The sequence below is a fragment of the Lepisosteus platostomus genome, chromosome 3, assembly GCF_059453375.1.
Source record: "Lepisosteus platostomus isolate fLepPlt1 chromosome 3, fLepPlt1.hap1, whole genome shotgun sequence".
NCBI lineage: Eukaryota > Metazoa > Chordata > Actinopteri > Semionotiformes > Lepisosteidae > Lepisosteus > Lepisosteus platostomus.
The window spans coordinates 35,174,373-35,190,055 of NC_142613.1; the positions used below are offsets into that span (position 1 = coordinate 35,174,373).

Genomic DNA, 15,683 nt, shown 5'->3' on the forward strand with positions numbered 1-15,683 from the left:
AGCAAGTGTTACAGGTTCTAGTGTTATATTTTTGTAGTGTTTTAATGCCTTTCAGAATGTATTGCTTAACTGCATTTGTTCTGTGGTCAAAATTAAAATATAAAACAGAAAAAAAATAGAAGCGCTGCAAAAGTGTGGAGAAGGGTATCTAGGAGAGAAATAAAGAAAAATTGCTCTGAGAAAGCAAGTAGTAAATTGTAAAACACAGACAAAAAATAGAAAGTATTTTAAACTATTCTTAACTTTTTCAGGCAAACACAAATGAAAAGGAAGCAAGCATATCTCAAATTAGCACAAGCAATGCTGAAAATATGCAAGGGTTTCGAATTTATTTAAATACACACTGCTTTAGGCTGAGAGTTAGAAAACATGCAGATTATGAGCATCAACAATTTTCCACAAGTCTCCAGTAGAATTTTAACAAATTTCCAGATGTTGAGTAAAAGTGCGCTGACTTATTCCAGCCTCTGGATATACTGATTGGATGACGTCCTCTCCTGAAAGTGGGCATGTTTCCTGGCAGTGTTTTTAATCCTGGTTTAACGTGCACATGTAATGGACTGCTACCCAGACCTGAAGGGGGCAAGCATCCCAGATCCTTACGCAGCAGAAGACAGGTGCAGGACTAAGGAGAGTCGATGACTGGCAGCAGTCGTGTAGGGCCTAGTAAGTAAACAGGGCAGGCAGGCAGAGACACAGGCAAGAAGCTGTTGTACAGCCGGAAATTCGAATGGCTGGTATGAATACAGCTTAATTCAGGTTCCAAACGTAACCAAGAAGAAAAAAAAGTAATAGTCCCCTACAGCAGAGGTTCCAAATCCTTGTCCTGGAGGCCCCAAAACCTGCTGGTTTTTATACCAACCCAGCTTAATTGCCAACTTAAAGCCTCAATTGAAAGTTTCTTGATTGGAATATGTTCATGTTTTTTGTCTTCTACTCAGACATTTTGGGATTTTACTTTGTGAAAAGCAAACGGCAAAAGGCAACCTCCAATGTGAAAGCAGTCAAATGAACCCTGTTACTGTGCTAATTAAGGGTGCAACTGAAAGGTTGGCTGGAACAAAAGCCAGCAAGTGTGTGGTCCTCCAGGAACGGGACTGTGCTAAACATTTGGGATGCCAGCCTATTTCTATAGACCAGTGTGGAAAGTTTTCTCTCAAAGAGCTTCTGTTTTCTGCATTTATTTTTTAAGTGTTTTTGTAGTTTATGTACAATTCTTAAAAATCTAAAGTTTTGAATGTTCTGTAATTTTTTATCACTATATAATATATTATTAGTATACTATTTCAGTATAAAGCTCAGGATAAACTGTGGGCTGATGAGCCCCTATGGCTTTGGTATGGAATTTTTCCGTTTTATGTTAGAAGTGGTTGATTTCACTAGATTTCTCTTAGAAAACAGATGGTGCAAGGATGTGAGAAAACACAGCACAGTCCAGAGCAGTTTCGAAGCAGGTTTATTCGGATAACCATCCACATAGCAAAACAAACTCAGATGTCTGCTCTACAATACAGTCATCTTAAAGGTGTGTTTATAATGCAAGTACAGCACAGCCAATGTCTTGCATTATCATAAATGCCACAACATATTTAATAATAATTGCTTACACTTATACAGCACTTTTCTGCACACTCTACTCGCAGCGCTTTACAGGTAATGAGGACTCCCCTTCACCACCACCAATGTGTAGCCCCCATCTGGATGATGCGACGGCAGCCATAATGCTCACCACACATCTGCTATCAGTGAGGAGGAGAACAGAGTGATGTTGCCATTTTTGATAATCTCCATCTATGAAGCCAATGCATAGATGGAGATTATCAAAAGGCCATGATTGGTAAAGGCCAATGTGAAATTTAACCAGGACACCTCCTTTCAATAAATGCCCTGGGATTTTTAATGACCACAGAGAGTCAGGACCTTGATTTTACATCACATCCAAAGGACAGGGCCTTTTAACAGTGCAGTGTCCCTGTCACTATACTGGGGCATTAGGACCCACAGACAGCAGGGTAAGACCACCAGGCCCAATTAACATCACTTCCAGCAGCAACCTTGGTTTTTCCCAGGAGGTCTCTCATCCAGGTACTGACCAGGCTCACACCTGCTTAGCTTCAGTGGGCTGCCAGTTGTGAGTTGCAGGGGAATATGGCTGCTGGCTGCTGGCTGCTGGCTGGCTATCACATATTTAAACACAGAATGCAAAAGGACATACTGTGCATGGTACAGGAATACTTCAAACACCAGCACAGACTGCATATTCTGATGTCCAGCTGTTTTGAGAAGTCACACACTCAGTACTGTCTATCAGTTATACTTCAATGTCAAAAGGCCTAATCATCCTGTGCTAAACTACGCAAAGTATTCAGTTATCGTGTAGACTCTCATAAAAACAGTTACCACATCATCCCCAATAATTCAATGCAACACCTGATTACTGTTGAAAAATCAAAAGGAAGGGCAAATACCTTGAGGTGCTGTCCAGGAAAAAACGTAACAGGATGAGCTGGATTTAAACTCTCTCTACTTCAAAAAAAGAATTTTGGTGACCTTGACTTATTGTATAAGAAAGGTTTAAATACAAAAGTCAAGTTCATTTAAAAAATGGTTTGCAGTATTGAGAGTTTCAGTCCATCTCAGTTCAGTTCAGTTTATTGTCATATACACAAGTGCAATGAAATGCTTATTTGCATGTGTGCTCCAATACAAAGGCATTAAAGGAATCACCAACAACATAGACACAGAACAGCAGCAGCAACAACAAGTTAAATAACATACAACTTAAAAAACAAAAAAAATCTCATCCTACAACCTTACCTGTACTTTGTTTCTGAGTGTTCCTTTGAATAACTGTATTGTCTGCAAACTGCAGTTTTCCATGCAATATGGCTATATCTAAATGTCACATTCCTATGTTTTGTGCATATTAAGTTGGAGAATCTGAAAGAAACTAGTTAACTTTCATATGCTGTGTGTCTTTCTCCTACCTCAAGGTGACAGAGGAAATTGGTTCACCATTTGTTGAACTAAGTTTGTAGAACTTGCTACTTTTTCCCTTTCTCAGTCTTTAGCTCATTGTATTTTATCATTAAAACTAAATGCAGTCCTTCTCTCATGCATTTATGTGCAACAGATGAGTAAGTCTCAAGCAAATAAACTAATCTGAATTAATTTGAAGATGTACAGTAAGACAGTAGGTGATTCTAGAAAAAGGCACCTTTTTATGCAAGAAAAGTATAAGATATCCGTGGCACTACAAAAGAACTTTTGAAACCATACATACAGTATTAATGTCCCATTATGTCAGTTCTTACATTAATCCAAGTCATTCCTATTGACTTTGTCAGTAAAAGTCTTTACTTGAACACCAATATCAACACACCTTACATTCTGACAAAAGGCGGTACAAGTGTTTTTTGACACCTGCATAATTTTGAAATTATTTCATTTTTGTTGCATGAAGTCACATAGACAGGGAAGAATCTCAGTCAAATGATTAACGATGTATCACATAACTTAATAAGATGTATCACATTGCTTAAATAATGCAGGTAACATTGTATTATCTTGCTAGGAGACCCTCATTTACATTGGATATTACTTGCATGAAGAATATTCAGACTCCCTGCATGACAATTACATTAAAAACACATCAGCAATGATTGCATCTACTTTTATTCGTCGAGTGGAGCCAGAATAGAGGTAATCATTCATGATATTATGTGTGTGTTCCGCAACTGACTTCATTAAATTAGCACAGGAAGCGGCGCAGTCTTTTTTTCCAACTTAAATTGGGAAAATCAAAACAAAACAATATCTGTTCCAAGGATTTTCCACTGACGAGTGAAGGAAACCAACGCCCACATTACTCATAATACTGAAGTTTTTAAAAGGTTATCAGTTACCCACTGCCGGAATAAACTGTTGTAGAATATGATGAACAGCTAGAAAGTCCCAACAGTAATTCATTAATTTCTATAGAAACAAAACAGGTATACCCCAACACAAATAAGCATTGAAAAGCATTTGCAACCACAGCATTAGGAGATGTTAAAAGAGTATGGCATGGTGGTGCAATGGTTAGCATTGCTGCTTCACAGCGCTAGGGCCCTGGGTTCAATTCCTGGGATGTTATCTGTGTGGAGGGTTGCATGTTTTCCCATGTTTTTGCGTGGGGTTTCTCCAGGTGCTCCAATTTCCTCCCGCAGTCCAAAGATATATTGGTAAGTTAATTGGCTTCAGGGAAAATTGCCCCTAGTGTAAATGTGTGTGGGTTTTTCTCTGTGTGTGCCCTGTGATGGGGACTGGTGTCCTGTCTGTGGTGGAGCCTGCCTTGTGCCTGTTGGTTGCCAGGATAGACTCCAGCTCCGCCACAAAAGTGATACAAGATGACTTTAACTTCCATGCACCCATGTAAGTTATAAGCAGTCGGGCGATAATAGATAAACGGTTCCTAACAATGCAGTTTATAAGAGTAATGAAATAAAATGCTTTATTTAAGAAAACAGATTGAAGGAAACTGTATGGAAACAGCCACATTTCGTACAGGTCTACTACTAAATGTGTAAGTCTAACCCCTTTGAATATCAGCATGATAGATTCTTTTTCCTGAAGTCTTCTAGTACTTCTTTTTCTGCTTTACTGGAGTTGTTGTGATGATACTGTATATGTATTTTGCATGTTGCCTACAAGTAAAGCTACATGAGACCACACCACTGTTAATTCAAAAAAATATCATTGTTATTTATGAGTTATTATTAGAAATTATCAGACATTCCTGGAATGATTTAAAACATAAAAACTAAAACTGTATGTGTGCTTTTGTGAACTAAAAATAGGGAGGTAAATATTTTTTGTTTGTTTCTGTTTGTTTTTACCAACTCTTTTATATCTTTCTGTTAGAAACTAAGAAACATTTTATATTGAATACTGTATTTTAAATATACATAAGATAAGGTAATGCTTGACACATGAAGGTAATGCATAAGGTTATACTCGGTTATACTCTTGATTTTAAGGAAAGAAAAATCCCAATCTGCACAAAGTAACTAGCATTAAAATGTCTAGTAGAAATACACATTTTAAATACTTGTGTTGATACTCTTTCCTTTTAAAATAATGAATTGTATCAGTGATATGGAACACTGCTTCTTGACAAATCCAGTAAATTCCTGTCATACTGTATGAGTTTAATACTTTAGTTTTATGGCCGTTTTGTTCTTTTTTAAAAGAATAATACAAATGTGTTCTCAAAACAGAAAGTCAAGATCCAAATTATGGAGGATAATGTAATTACAGCAAAGAAAAAGGCATTGTTGTCATCATGTATAAGCATAAAAGGGCTTAGGACTTTCATAGCTCCTTCTTTAAGAAGTGCTCTTGAGCACTGTATGCCACAGAGCCACCATTGCAATTAGCACTAATTGGCAGATTCTCCCCATAGGGTCACAAGACGATGCTGGGAGATTGTGGAGATTGTGACAAGAGTCCTTTGAGGACACAGCTGAGGCATTCTGGGATTGAGTGGAGGTGTACTGTATGTGTTCTGACTGTGGGTTTCCATCAACCCTTAACATGACTGCCTTTAGAATGTTCTGAAAAAACAAACAAACTTGTGGTTATTTAATGGTGTGCTCATTATACTGTCTTCCTGCTCATAAAATTAGCTGAAATTGTTGGTTTTATTGAAAGTAATTGTAGGTGTTCCTTTATAACATCAGATTTACTTACTCCAGCATTCTTTTGTTGACATGCTGTACATCTGCAGGGAAACTGACATTTCAATAGAAAGGATCTGTTAAGAAAATATGGCAACTCTAATTATTACATTAGCCTGAATGGGCTGTCCTTTACTGATTTACTGGTGTTTACGTTGTATCGTGTCACAGGAGTCAGGTGAAATGCATGCTTTCAAAGTCATTAAAGCCATTTGCACGTCCAGGTCAGCAAGACAAACCAAGCTTTGACACTGTCTGCAAGGTAAATACTATATGTTATGTACTGCACTTCAAGGAAAGAATCATGCATCCATCAATTTTCTAGGTGTTTTATCCAATACAGATTCGCAGGGGTCAGAATCTATCCCAGTAAGCAATGGGCATAAGGCAGGAATCGCCCAGGATGGAGTGCCAGTCCACCAAAGGGAAACAAACACAAATATAAACATACACACACCAGGGTCAACTTTCCAGAAGCCAACTTAACCTCTCTAACTGTGAGAGGAAACCAGAGCACCTGGAGAAAACATACATGAACACAAGGAGAACTTACAAACTACGCAAAAAGCAACCAAGGGCCCCCAGTACTGAGAGGCAGCAATGTTAATCACTGCTCCACTGTGCCACAGAACAAAAGAATCACAAAAGTTGAATTGCCAAAAAGCACTTTTCGGTAACAGAAAATAATTTTAAAAGCAATTTTCACTACTTTGTTTTCTTCCAACACACTAAGCAATAAGAGCATGTAATCATGGCTAATAAAGTAAACAAATTTAAAATTAACTAAGGCTTTCAATTAATGCAGTCATCATGTTACATTTTTATGATTTGCACATACTGAATGGAAGACAATGTGCTGTAATATAAGCACCAATTTGTTTAGACTTCAGGAAAAACAGTCATGTCTTCAATGAATCAGAACACATGATTCTCTATTAGACTTTCTCCCAAAGAAACAACATGACACATGAACATTTCAATAGCTTCTTTCATTCCATTAAATGAATTTCATCCTTCCAACTATGAATACTGCCCTCATAATGAACTTCATGCTCCCTTCACGGAAAATTGGCTGTGGCACGTTCTGTAATTGAAATTTCACAGTTATTCCAATGTGTCAGGGATGCATCTTTATACATTAACTGTGAAGTGGGAGTGTTTATATTAAGCCTTTATCAAAGTTACCACATCACCACCTGATCTTTTAAACAAAAAGTCCTTCTTATGATTCATTCTTAATAAAAATGCTTTGCATCAAACAAGATACTCTGATTTGGAGTGAATGCACTGTTTTTTTTTACAATCAAAGTTTATTAAGGATGGACATCTAATAATTCGATGTGACAAGAAGTGCATGCTCACTCATGGAAAATATCCAAACCTGCTGTTAGTGTGCAGTAAACATTGACTTGGACTGTTTTTATTCTTTAAATCTTTAAACGGTATTGTCATACTAGGTGCCCTTACCACATATAGTTTGGGTACGATGTATTAAATATGTTTAATGTGCATTTTTGGCTGCAGGATATCAGCATTATATAATGCACATGGTGTAAATAGACAATATTAATATTTAGTTTCAGTCAGTATAGTTTTGTATTGTGGCTAATTGTCATGTGTTTTGCAAAACAGATAAATTGAAATCATTATTGCAATCACTAAATGGTCCTTGTGATTAACTGTAGGCATTGGGGTCAATCACTAAACATCACCTGTATCACTGGAACATGTCCCAGCCACCACAGTCAGTAAGGCCAAGGTGAAACAACACGCTATAGCCATAGAAAATACACTTTTTTTTTCTGTACTTCATGATACGTAGCAGCAATGTCACACTGCCGAAGTACAGCTAAATAGCTTGAAATGTGGTACAATTCCTCTGACATATTTTACTTATTCTGCTGATTATCATGATGATCCTGATAATTCAGACATGAAAGCAGGTAACTGAGAATTTCCTTACCTAGACTCTTCCATAATGTAGTAATGCAGTGAGAAATTTCATCATATGAAATAAGGAAGAACTTTAGGGGGCTCAGACTATACCTACCCAGAGTTGAATTTAGCCAGTATACTGGGGGTAAAACCCCCATTCTTCTGAAAAGGGCAATAGGATCCTTTCATAACCAAACATTCAGGACCTCAGTTTAATGATGCAGCTGAAGGATGGAACCTCCTATACCCAGTATCCCTGGTCACCATACTGGGACATTGGACCTGGTTTTCCTTGAAGATCTCCCATCTCAATACTGGCAATGTCCGGCCTTGCTTAGCGTCTTAGACCTGACAGGATCAGACTACAATGTGGTAAACAAAGCTGCTGTCAATTTTTTCTTTTACATTTTAGACTAAATGAATTGCTTGGATTTAGTTTCATGAAATTACTCAGTAATGGAGGATTGGCAGAATATGTAAGGTTATTACACCATATTAACAGTAACAACACTTGGCTGTACGTTGAAATATACAGTGCTAGAAGCCACACCCTTCTTGTCTTCCATTGTCATGACTGGGCTCACTTTCCAAAGCAAAAAGAGTAGCACTCCTCCCATGAATTCAACTTTTTAAAGACAAAAGCCAGCTCCAAAGTTCAAACATTAGCAGACAGACAAAACTGTATGTAAAACTTTGATCCCAAAGGATCCTAAAACATTTTCTACTCGGGGACCCACTTCATTAAATTGACAAAGGAGAGAATTTAAAAATGTAATGAAGTTTCTTAAAAAATAAATTATTTGAAATTGTCAGTTTCTTTAATTTTATTACCAGTTTTTCCAAAGCAATGCTCCAATACGTATCCGGGTACACAGCACTGAAGGAGGAATGCAGATGTTGATTAGATGTAAATTAGAGGTCCTGATTACTTGATAATTACAGATCACATGGCACTGATCGCAAAAAGAGGGTTGTTTATCCCTGTGTCCTGAGTAAATTCTACTTTGACTTAATTCCACTCTAGATTTACACAATCTGGCTTTTTCAAAGTTATTCCTTAATTTAGTTAGTGAAGCAAACTCTTTCTTCTCCTCCTGCTGTGTAGTTGGGCTGTTGATACATCTATATTGTTACAAATGGGGCTGGACAGATATTTTACAAAACTGGTAAAAATCAGGAATTGACCAAGCGGCTTAGTCAGTAAGTGAAATAATTATTCATAACCCCCAACTTGTACGTGATTTCTAACCATATACCCGAGCAGCTGGTATAACTAGAGGCACGTGAATTCTTTATTCTCTGGCACAGATTTGTTGAGAGGATTAATAACCCAGGCACATTTGGTTAAAACAAATATTTATTACAATAAACTACACAAGACATAAAACATACAACACACAAGTTACATATACAGTATTTACAAACAAGGCATTTCAGCGGCCTAACATTTTGGTCACCCAGAAAACCCCATACTGCTATTAAGCACTAAACTCTTAATACAGTATGCCTACAGAGGCCACACAACAGAGGAGCTGCCTTCTAACTAAATACAAAGCAACCAGCAGTTAAATCTCTCTCTCTGATACCACAAAATAAACAAGAGCCTATATCCCTATCATAAAATACATCCTAATCAGAAAAAATGTTTCTAACTGGGGTATCTTTTACCCAGGAAACTCAAGTTCCCTAAACACAGAATAGCATGCTCTCTCTAACAAGGTTCAAATACTCAGCTCCAGTCAGGTTTGATTTGGAAGATCATGAAGTAGGAGCTCTCACCTGGCGCACACTTCCGAGGCCCAACTCCTGCAGACTCCTCTCCCTTCTCCCTGCTCTCCTTGTTTCTTCCTTCTTCCTCCCCTCTTTTCTCTTTTCTCTCTCTCCTGCCTTCCTTTTCAATCATTAATCCACATCTTGCCTAGGCATAGTAAGATAAACTTTACTATCATTTCTGCTATAGCCCCCCCCAGACCTCAGCAAACATCCTCTCTCCTTTGGTTAGAAATATTTTCTCTTCCCAGTGTCACAAACTTTATCTAAAATCTAAGAGACACTTCTACGTCACCTAAAGCTGTAACAATAAAAAGAATGAAAAGTAATTAATTATTTTATTTAAATTAATGAGTATTAATTTAATTATTGTAAAATCTACCTCTAGATTTCCCCTTCAAGATAACTTTGGTAATTAAGGAATGATGGTCATTAGAATTCTTGTACTAAGTGATCTCCAAATCACTTAATTGAACCATTCACCTGCTTAACTGCTCAGTGATATTTTCTAGATTGATAAATGACTGCTTAACCGTAAATCTTGCTGGACTGGGGCTCTCCGAGGTCAAGAGCAGCCACCTGGGGCTGAAATGTAAAGGACAGGAAGGGAAGCTATATCAAGAGAAGTAAAAGAATGCAGCTGATATGTTACTATTTCATTATACTGAAAATTATTAGCATTTTTTCAACCCTTGTTGTCAGACAAATTGAGTTTTCAGAAGCCCATAGCACAGGCCTTGCTTGTCACAGTAATTGCTGGAAGGGTCGAGGTTATTAACACTTCACAGAATAAGCAAGGCAGCTCTTTGAGAGAAATAAGCAGAGGTTTTGCATTTGATCTATATGATATGAAAATAGTTCTTTCCATAGCATAGCCAGTTTTAGATTAAGCCTAGCATGCTGCTTCCAGATACAATATTTCCTGTATGTGTACTGCATCTGTATTCCCTGAAAGAAGGAAATACATTTCCTGGAATAGACCTGGCATCAACTTTGAAAATAATTTTCATGGAGCAATTTACTTTTGGCCAATCAAAAGGGACGAGTGTGAATCATTGGTCATGTGACACTGGTGACTTCTATAGCTTCTTAAGCACCTCTAACAAATATGCTCCCTTGTCCATTCAATTCAGTGCTTTCTCCTTATTTGACAGTTACTGCAGTGTAGTGCCTCTCTTCTCTGTGCAATACAGCAGAAATAGTTCCCAAATAACATTCCATATCTCTAATGATAATTTTCCTAACAGTTTTTGCAGAAGAATGTTTATTGCTATGTTGGGCTTTACCTTCAACTCTCCCTTACCTTCAAAGAGAAATTTCATTTATCATATATAACAGCAAACCAACTTCTGTGGTCCTCTAAAAAGCTAATCAAACCATACCCGAGTACGTACTGACAAATAATTCTAGTTAGAAACACTTAAGTCACATTTGTTTCTATTTTTCCCAGACATGTTGATTCATGATCATGGAAAACTTTTTAGTAAACAGCAGGCCTATGACTTAGAGGCCCACTCCTATGTTTTGCAAAGGTTCTTTAGGTGACAAATTAAAGTATACATTTCTCAATGTTTTTAATCCCCAGTGACATGCATACAAATTCAGAATAGACCATTAGTAAAACGAGTTTCTGTTGCATTAGATTAACCCAAAATAGCACTGCCACCTGCGCTCTACCTTGCTTTCTACAGAGACATGGTTGAATTGAAAGTACCTTGTGAAATATGTTTCACGAGAACTAAAAATACACCGAAATTAAAAAAGTAGACTGAATTTACAAAGCAGAAAGACTGAAATACTTCTTCACAGAAAAGAAAAATAAACTTCCTTTTAAATGCACAACAGCTCCAGTCCAAGTTAGGATGTTCATGATCAAGACATATACGGAATATGTAATTAAACTAAAGGGACTAGAGGGGGGGGGGGGATCAGGACTAACATCTGTCTGTGTGTGTGTGTGTGTGTGTGTGTGTGTGTGTGTGTGATTGCCCTGCGATGAACTGGTGTCCCATCCAGAATGTATCTTGCCTTTGGCTTGACTAGATAGGCTTTGGCTCCTCTGCAACCATCAGGAGGATAAAAGTGGTTAGAAAATGGATGGATGGGCTACAGGGGACACAGCACGCTAGAAGAACTCTGGTTTCAGTTACAAAGGTTTCAGAGGGTCGGCTTATAATATGAGCAGTAAAGTCCAAATTTTAAAATACTTTCAATGAAACTGGAAAATATAAATATATGGCATTACTAAACCTTATCCATTTTACAGTTTGTTTTCCACTCCAAAGCAGTCCCCAATGCCAGCCACGACAAGGGGAATCAGGATCATGGTCAAATTAAATTAACAGAGATGGTATTACAACTGTTCAATGCTAAGGCAATTTCATAAATAGATTTTGGGAACAAGAATCAGATTGTTCATTAACTTTGAGTTAAATTGTCAGCTATGCCCAAAGCTTCCTGCCCAGTACTGTTACTGTTAACCGTATGAAAGAAATTATTTGTTAAAAAGTTGGAACTGCCATATGATTTAGTGCATATCCCATATGCTGTACAATAGAAAGGACTGTAATTGAAATTGACTGTAAATGTGAAATTGTGTTATCAAATTCAGTTGTAATTAGGCTATTACAGTGTAGGTGAGGAAACTTGTAGAAAGCTTCAGGTTTTTAAAAAGCAGTTTAAAGGCTATGTTACTTATCTAAGAAATATTAAAAAAAAAATAAAAATAACAGTCCATTGCTTAAGATGGTACAGGAAATAAATACCCAGATACCATAAAGAAAAACAAAAAGCTTTAAGCTACATAACAGAGAAAAATATCTTAGGGAAACAGTGTCAAAGCAATTGAGCTATGGGATTATTTGCAATGACAATCAAGACTCCTCTTAAATGAACACAAATGTAAGTGACAAACTGTAACTTAAAATCTTATTGACTTACTGTAATGTCACAGCCTTAATATTTTCACTACATAACGGTCATCCGCCTGACTAGGACTGTCTACTGCTTTGGATCGGACTTTTCTGCTTCTGTGATCAATTGTCATCAACATTACTGTTCAGCTAAGACTTGAAAAACCTCCAGAGCAAAGAAGCTGAGAGTGTGTCAAGGATAGAAGAAGAAGAGCGCAGTTACTACTCAAAGTCTGTTTTCAGAATTTAATCTTTAAGCAATGCCAATCTCCAGGGGAACAAGGGTGGAATACACTTAAATATCAGAACCGTCCCTTAGCAAAATCTCTAAGCATCAGCTGTGTGCCCTAATGATCCTGTGGTTTACCGTCTCCCAAGAGCCTTTGCAAGTCACCTGTGGAATACCCACAGCGTCAAGGCTGTGGCCGAGGGAAAACGGGGCACGCCCTGATGACTTAAAATAACAAAATGTAATTAACTGCATTTACGTATATTAGATCCAAGTTTTAAAATTTGATAAAGTACCATGTTATATTCAAGCATTATGCTGCATTAAATCTGAGAAAACACTTCACTCACTTCAATTACCAAAAAAGAACAACTGGGTTTGCCTGATTAAATAATCACGTTGTTTATAATGTACAATCTAAAAAGGTTACTTAAACATTGTTACTTTTAATCATACGGTAAACAGGTATGAATTACTACTACTGTAAAGACAGTAATTTGTATACCACTGCTTAAGAAAAATCATCTGCAGGTTTCTATTTAAATGTCCCGATTCTTTACAAAACCTATATTTCTACAGATACAGGTAATCTATGTGTTACTTTTCTATTGGCTGTTAGTGTACGAGTTTTAAAAGAGCGCTCTTGTTATTTTCGTCAAGTCGTATTTCTTAGGGATTTGCTTGCCATTTCATTGAGGACTCGCGCTCCAGCGACTAAAAAACACTTCTTGGCTGCTGTTTGCACTGTTGCAGTATTCGTTAAAAAAAACTGCACGACGTTTGCAGGTTGACGGCTGCGCTGAAAAAGAAAGTTCTCTGTTTACGGTAACGCACCGAGTCTAAAACTGTGCTCCTTGCATACTCTGGGTCCCGACAGCCGACAGGCGTCAGGCACTCGCGTCCAGCCTGTAACCTGTCTACGTGATCGAGTCAATGTCATGCGCATAAACACGGACAGCTCGAGAAAACCAGCCCCTGCCCCGGACCTCCAAAGTTCCTGACCCAGAGCAAACCTTGTCGAGCACCACCGCTGCTTCTTAACTGTGCACGAATAAACAAGCCGATAAGAAAATGCACTTCCGTGGCCTGAACGGCAACAACAAGGCCTTGCGCTGGCTATACGCAATAAACCATTTGCACCAGCGGGTCATGAACTCATAAACACCTAGTTGCACTAGTGCAGACAGCACAGAGCCGCTTGGCCAGTGAAAACAGCAAAACAAACGTTGAATAAACCTGTAATTTTACCGTTTTGGCAGCCTCTGCCCAGGTCCTCCCTTTCTTCTTCTTCTGTTTCTCCCTCATGCCTGCGGTCAGGGTGTAATTACGGGCCAATCTAGTGCCTGTGTTGCTGTATTTGTGGAAATGTTGCTGTAGTTACAGTGCTGGGGCTGCTGCTGCTGCCATATTGGGTTCTTACTGTAAGGAGCTGGTCATGTGACCGAAAGAGCGAGACGTCATCTTACTGTACTAATGACAGCTGTGCAGGAGCAGGCTGAGCCACGCTGTGCTGCAGGGCTGTCATTTACAGTAAATCCCGCAGTGACGCCTCCGTTTTTCACCGAAGTACTGGAAGAGCAATTATGTGTTACTGGCTGCAGGTCTCACTGGGACCCTTGCTGTATCGAAGAGATCAGGTTTCCAGACCTCTCTGTAAAGTTACACTTTTGCATGTCCTAATGATTATTACTGCTGTGCTATTCATTAACAGTAAATAAGGCTAATGCTTTTCTCTCCCCCCTCCAATTGTGCTGGTTTATTCAATATATAGATTTCGATCGCTGTATCCGACAATCGAGTTAGTTAATGGACGTTTACCTAGCACGCACAGTGTCAAACAGTAATAACGATAATGCTCGAAAAGGCGTTGTCGTTTAAATTTTGAATCCAAGGAAGAATCGCGCTGATGTTTTGGGTGCTGGTGGAAAATGATAACGAGCTCAATCCCCTGAAGAGAAGGGTAACTGTTAGAAACCGAACTAAACTTATCTTACCAGTCGCCCTGGCTTCTCCACGTGATCCACCGGTGTTACTGCTCATCATTGTATCATCTGGAAAACTCTTCGGTCTCTATGTTTTTTTCTTAATTAAATTATGCCCATTTAAAGCGTCGCTTTTCGAAGACCTTGCATGAGAATTAAATCTGACCAGCAGATCCAATTTAAGGAATAATTTGAGAAGTTAATATCGAACTACAAGACTGCGAGGGTACGAGTATGTCATCCCTGGCGATGATACCTGGACGGGGTGCTTGTGTAGCCGGCTCCATATTGCTGATTAACCTGGGCAAAGTTTATTTCGACTGTGGGAGAAAGGCTACAATGTAAAACAAGTCCTTACAAACAGGTAGATTCGAACCCAGGGCAGTGACTCCAGCGTACTGCCCGCTACTGCCTCTTAATCTTCTTTTAGAAATTATATTTAGAATTACGAAATAAATGCCATCTGGTGGTAACCCAGATTTTTTTTTAAACTTTTGGTCTTTGATATGAAATTGGCCGAGGACAACGAAATGTAATTCAGCACAATGGCCAGAAGAGGGAGTAAACCGATAAAGCACAAACTATTCCCTTTGCAGGGTGAAGTTCATTGCAAAAAAACAACAACACTATCACATTGCTATTATCTTTACAGTAGGCTCAGGCCAACTATAGTACAATACATAATACACTGTCTATGAAAATATCAATATTTCAGAATTGTGGAACAGGAAAGGCATTTTGCCATTTATTTGTAAATTTGCTTCCAGTGATAGAAACATAATTTGACGCTATAATAACATCAGAGCATCAGACTTTCCCACCTATCAGTGATAACATTCTAAATTTGCCCCAGTTGAACACTGAAGCCCAAATTTTTCCTCATTTCATGATAATGATTTCCAGACTTTGCCAATAAAAATGTGTAGAAAATCACATTTACTGTTTAAGGATGTCAGGGTTAATTTTAACTTCTTTGTGCACTGTGGAGAATGACACCAAAGCATTTGCATAGTCTTAGTTATATCCTACAAACACACATGGGACACTGCAAACACATGTCTCAATCATCCTTGTGAGAGCTGATCACATCATATAACTGTTTAATTTAGTGATCTTGTTTGGTACCTAATAATAGGCA

General features: G+C 38.2%; 1 protein-coding gene across 4 annotated transcripts in view; it reads right to left on the reverse strand.

Moving 5' to 3' along the window:
• asxl2 (ASXL transcriptional regulator 2) overlaps nucleotides 1-14,067 on the reverse strand; it is a 130,735-nt gene extending 116,668 nt beyond the window's left edge. Inside the window, exons 1-2 of one of the 4 annotated variants that reach the window (XM_088625452.1) lie at nucleotides 13,812-14,065; nucleotides 9,432-9,570 (exon numbers count right to left, since the gene is read on the reverse strand). Coding sequence is in view for 2 of the 4 variants with exons in the window: in XM_088625450.1 (XP_088481576.1) it covers nucleotides 13,812-13,868 (57 nt within the window). In the remaining 2 variants the exon portion in view is untranslated. Of the gene's footprint in view, nucleotides 1-9,431; nucleotides 9,571-13,397; nucleotides 13,688-13,811 lie in introns of those variants that run through there. The other 3 variants (XM_088625451.1, XM_088625450.1, XM_088625449.1) reach the window with 3 other exon arrangements.
• Between the last annotated feature and the right edge of the window lie 1,616 nt (nucleotides 14,068-15,683).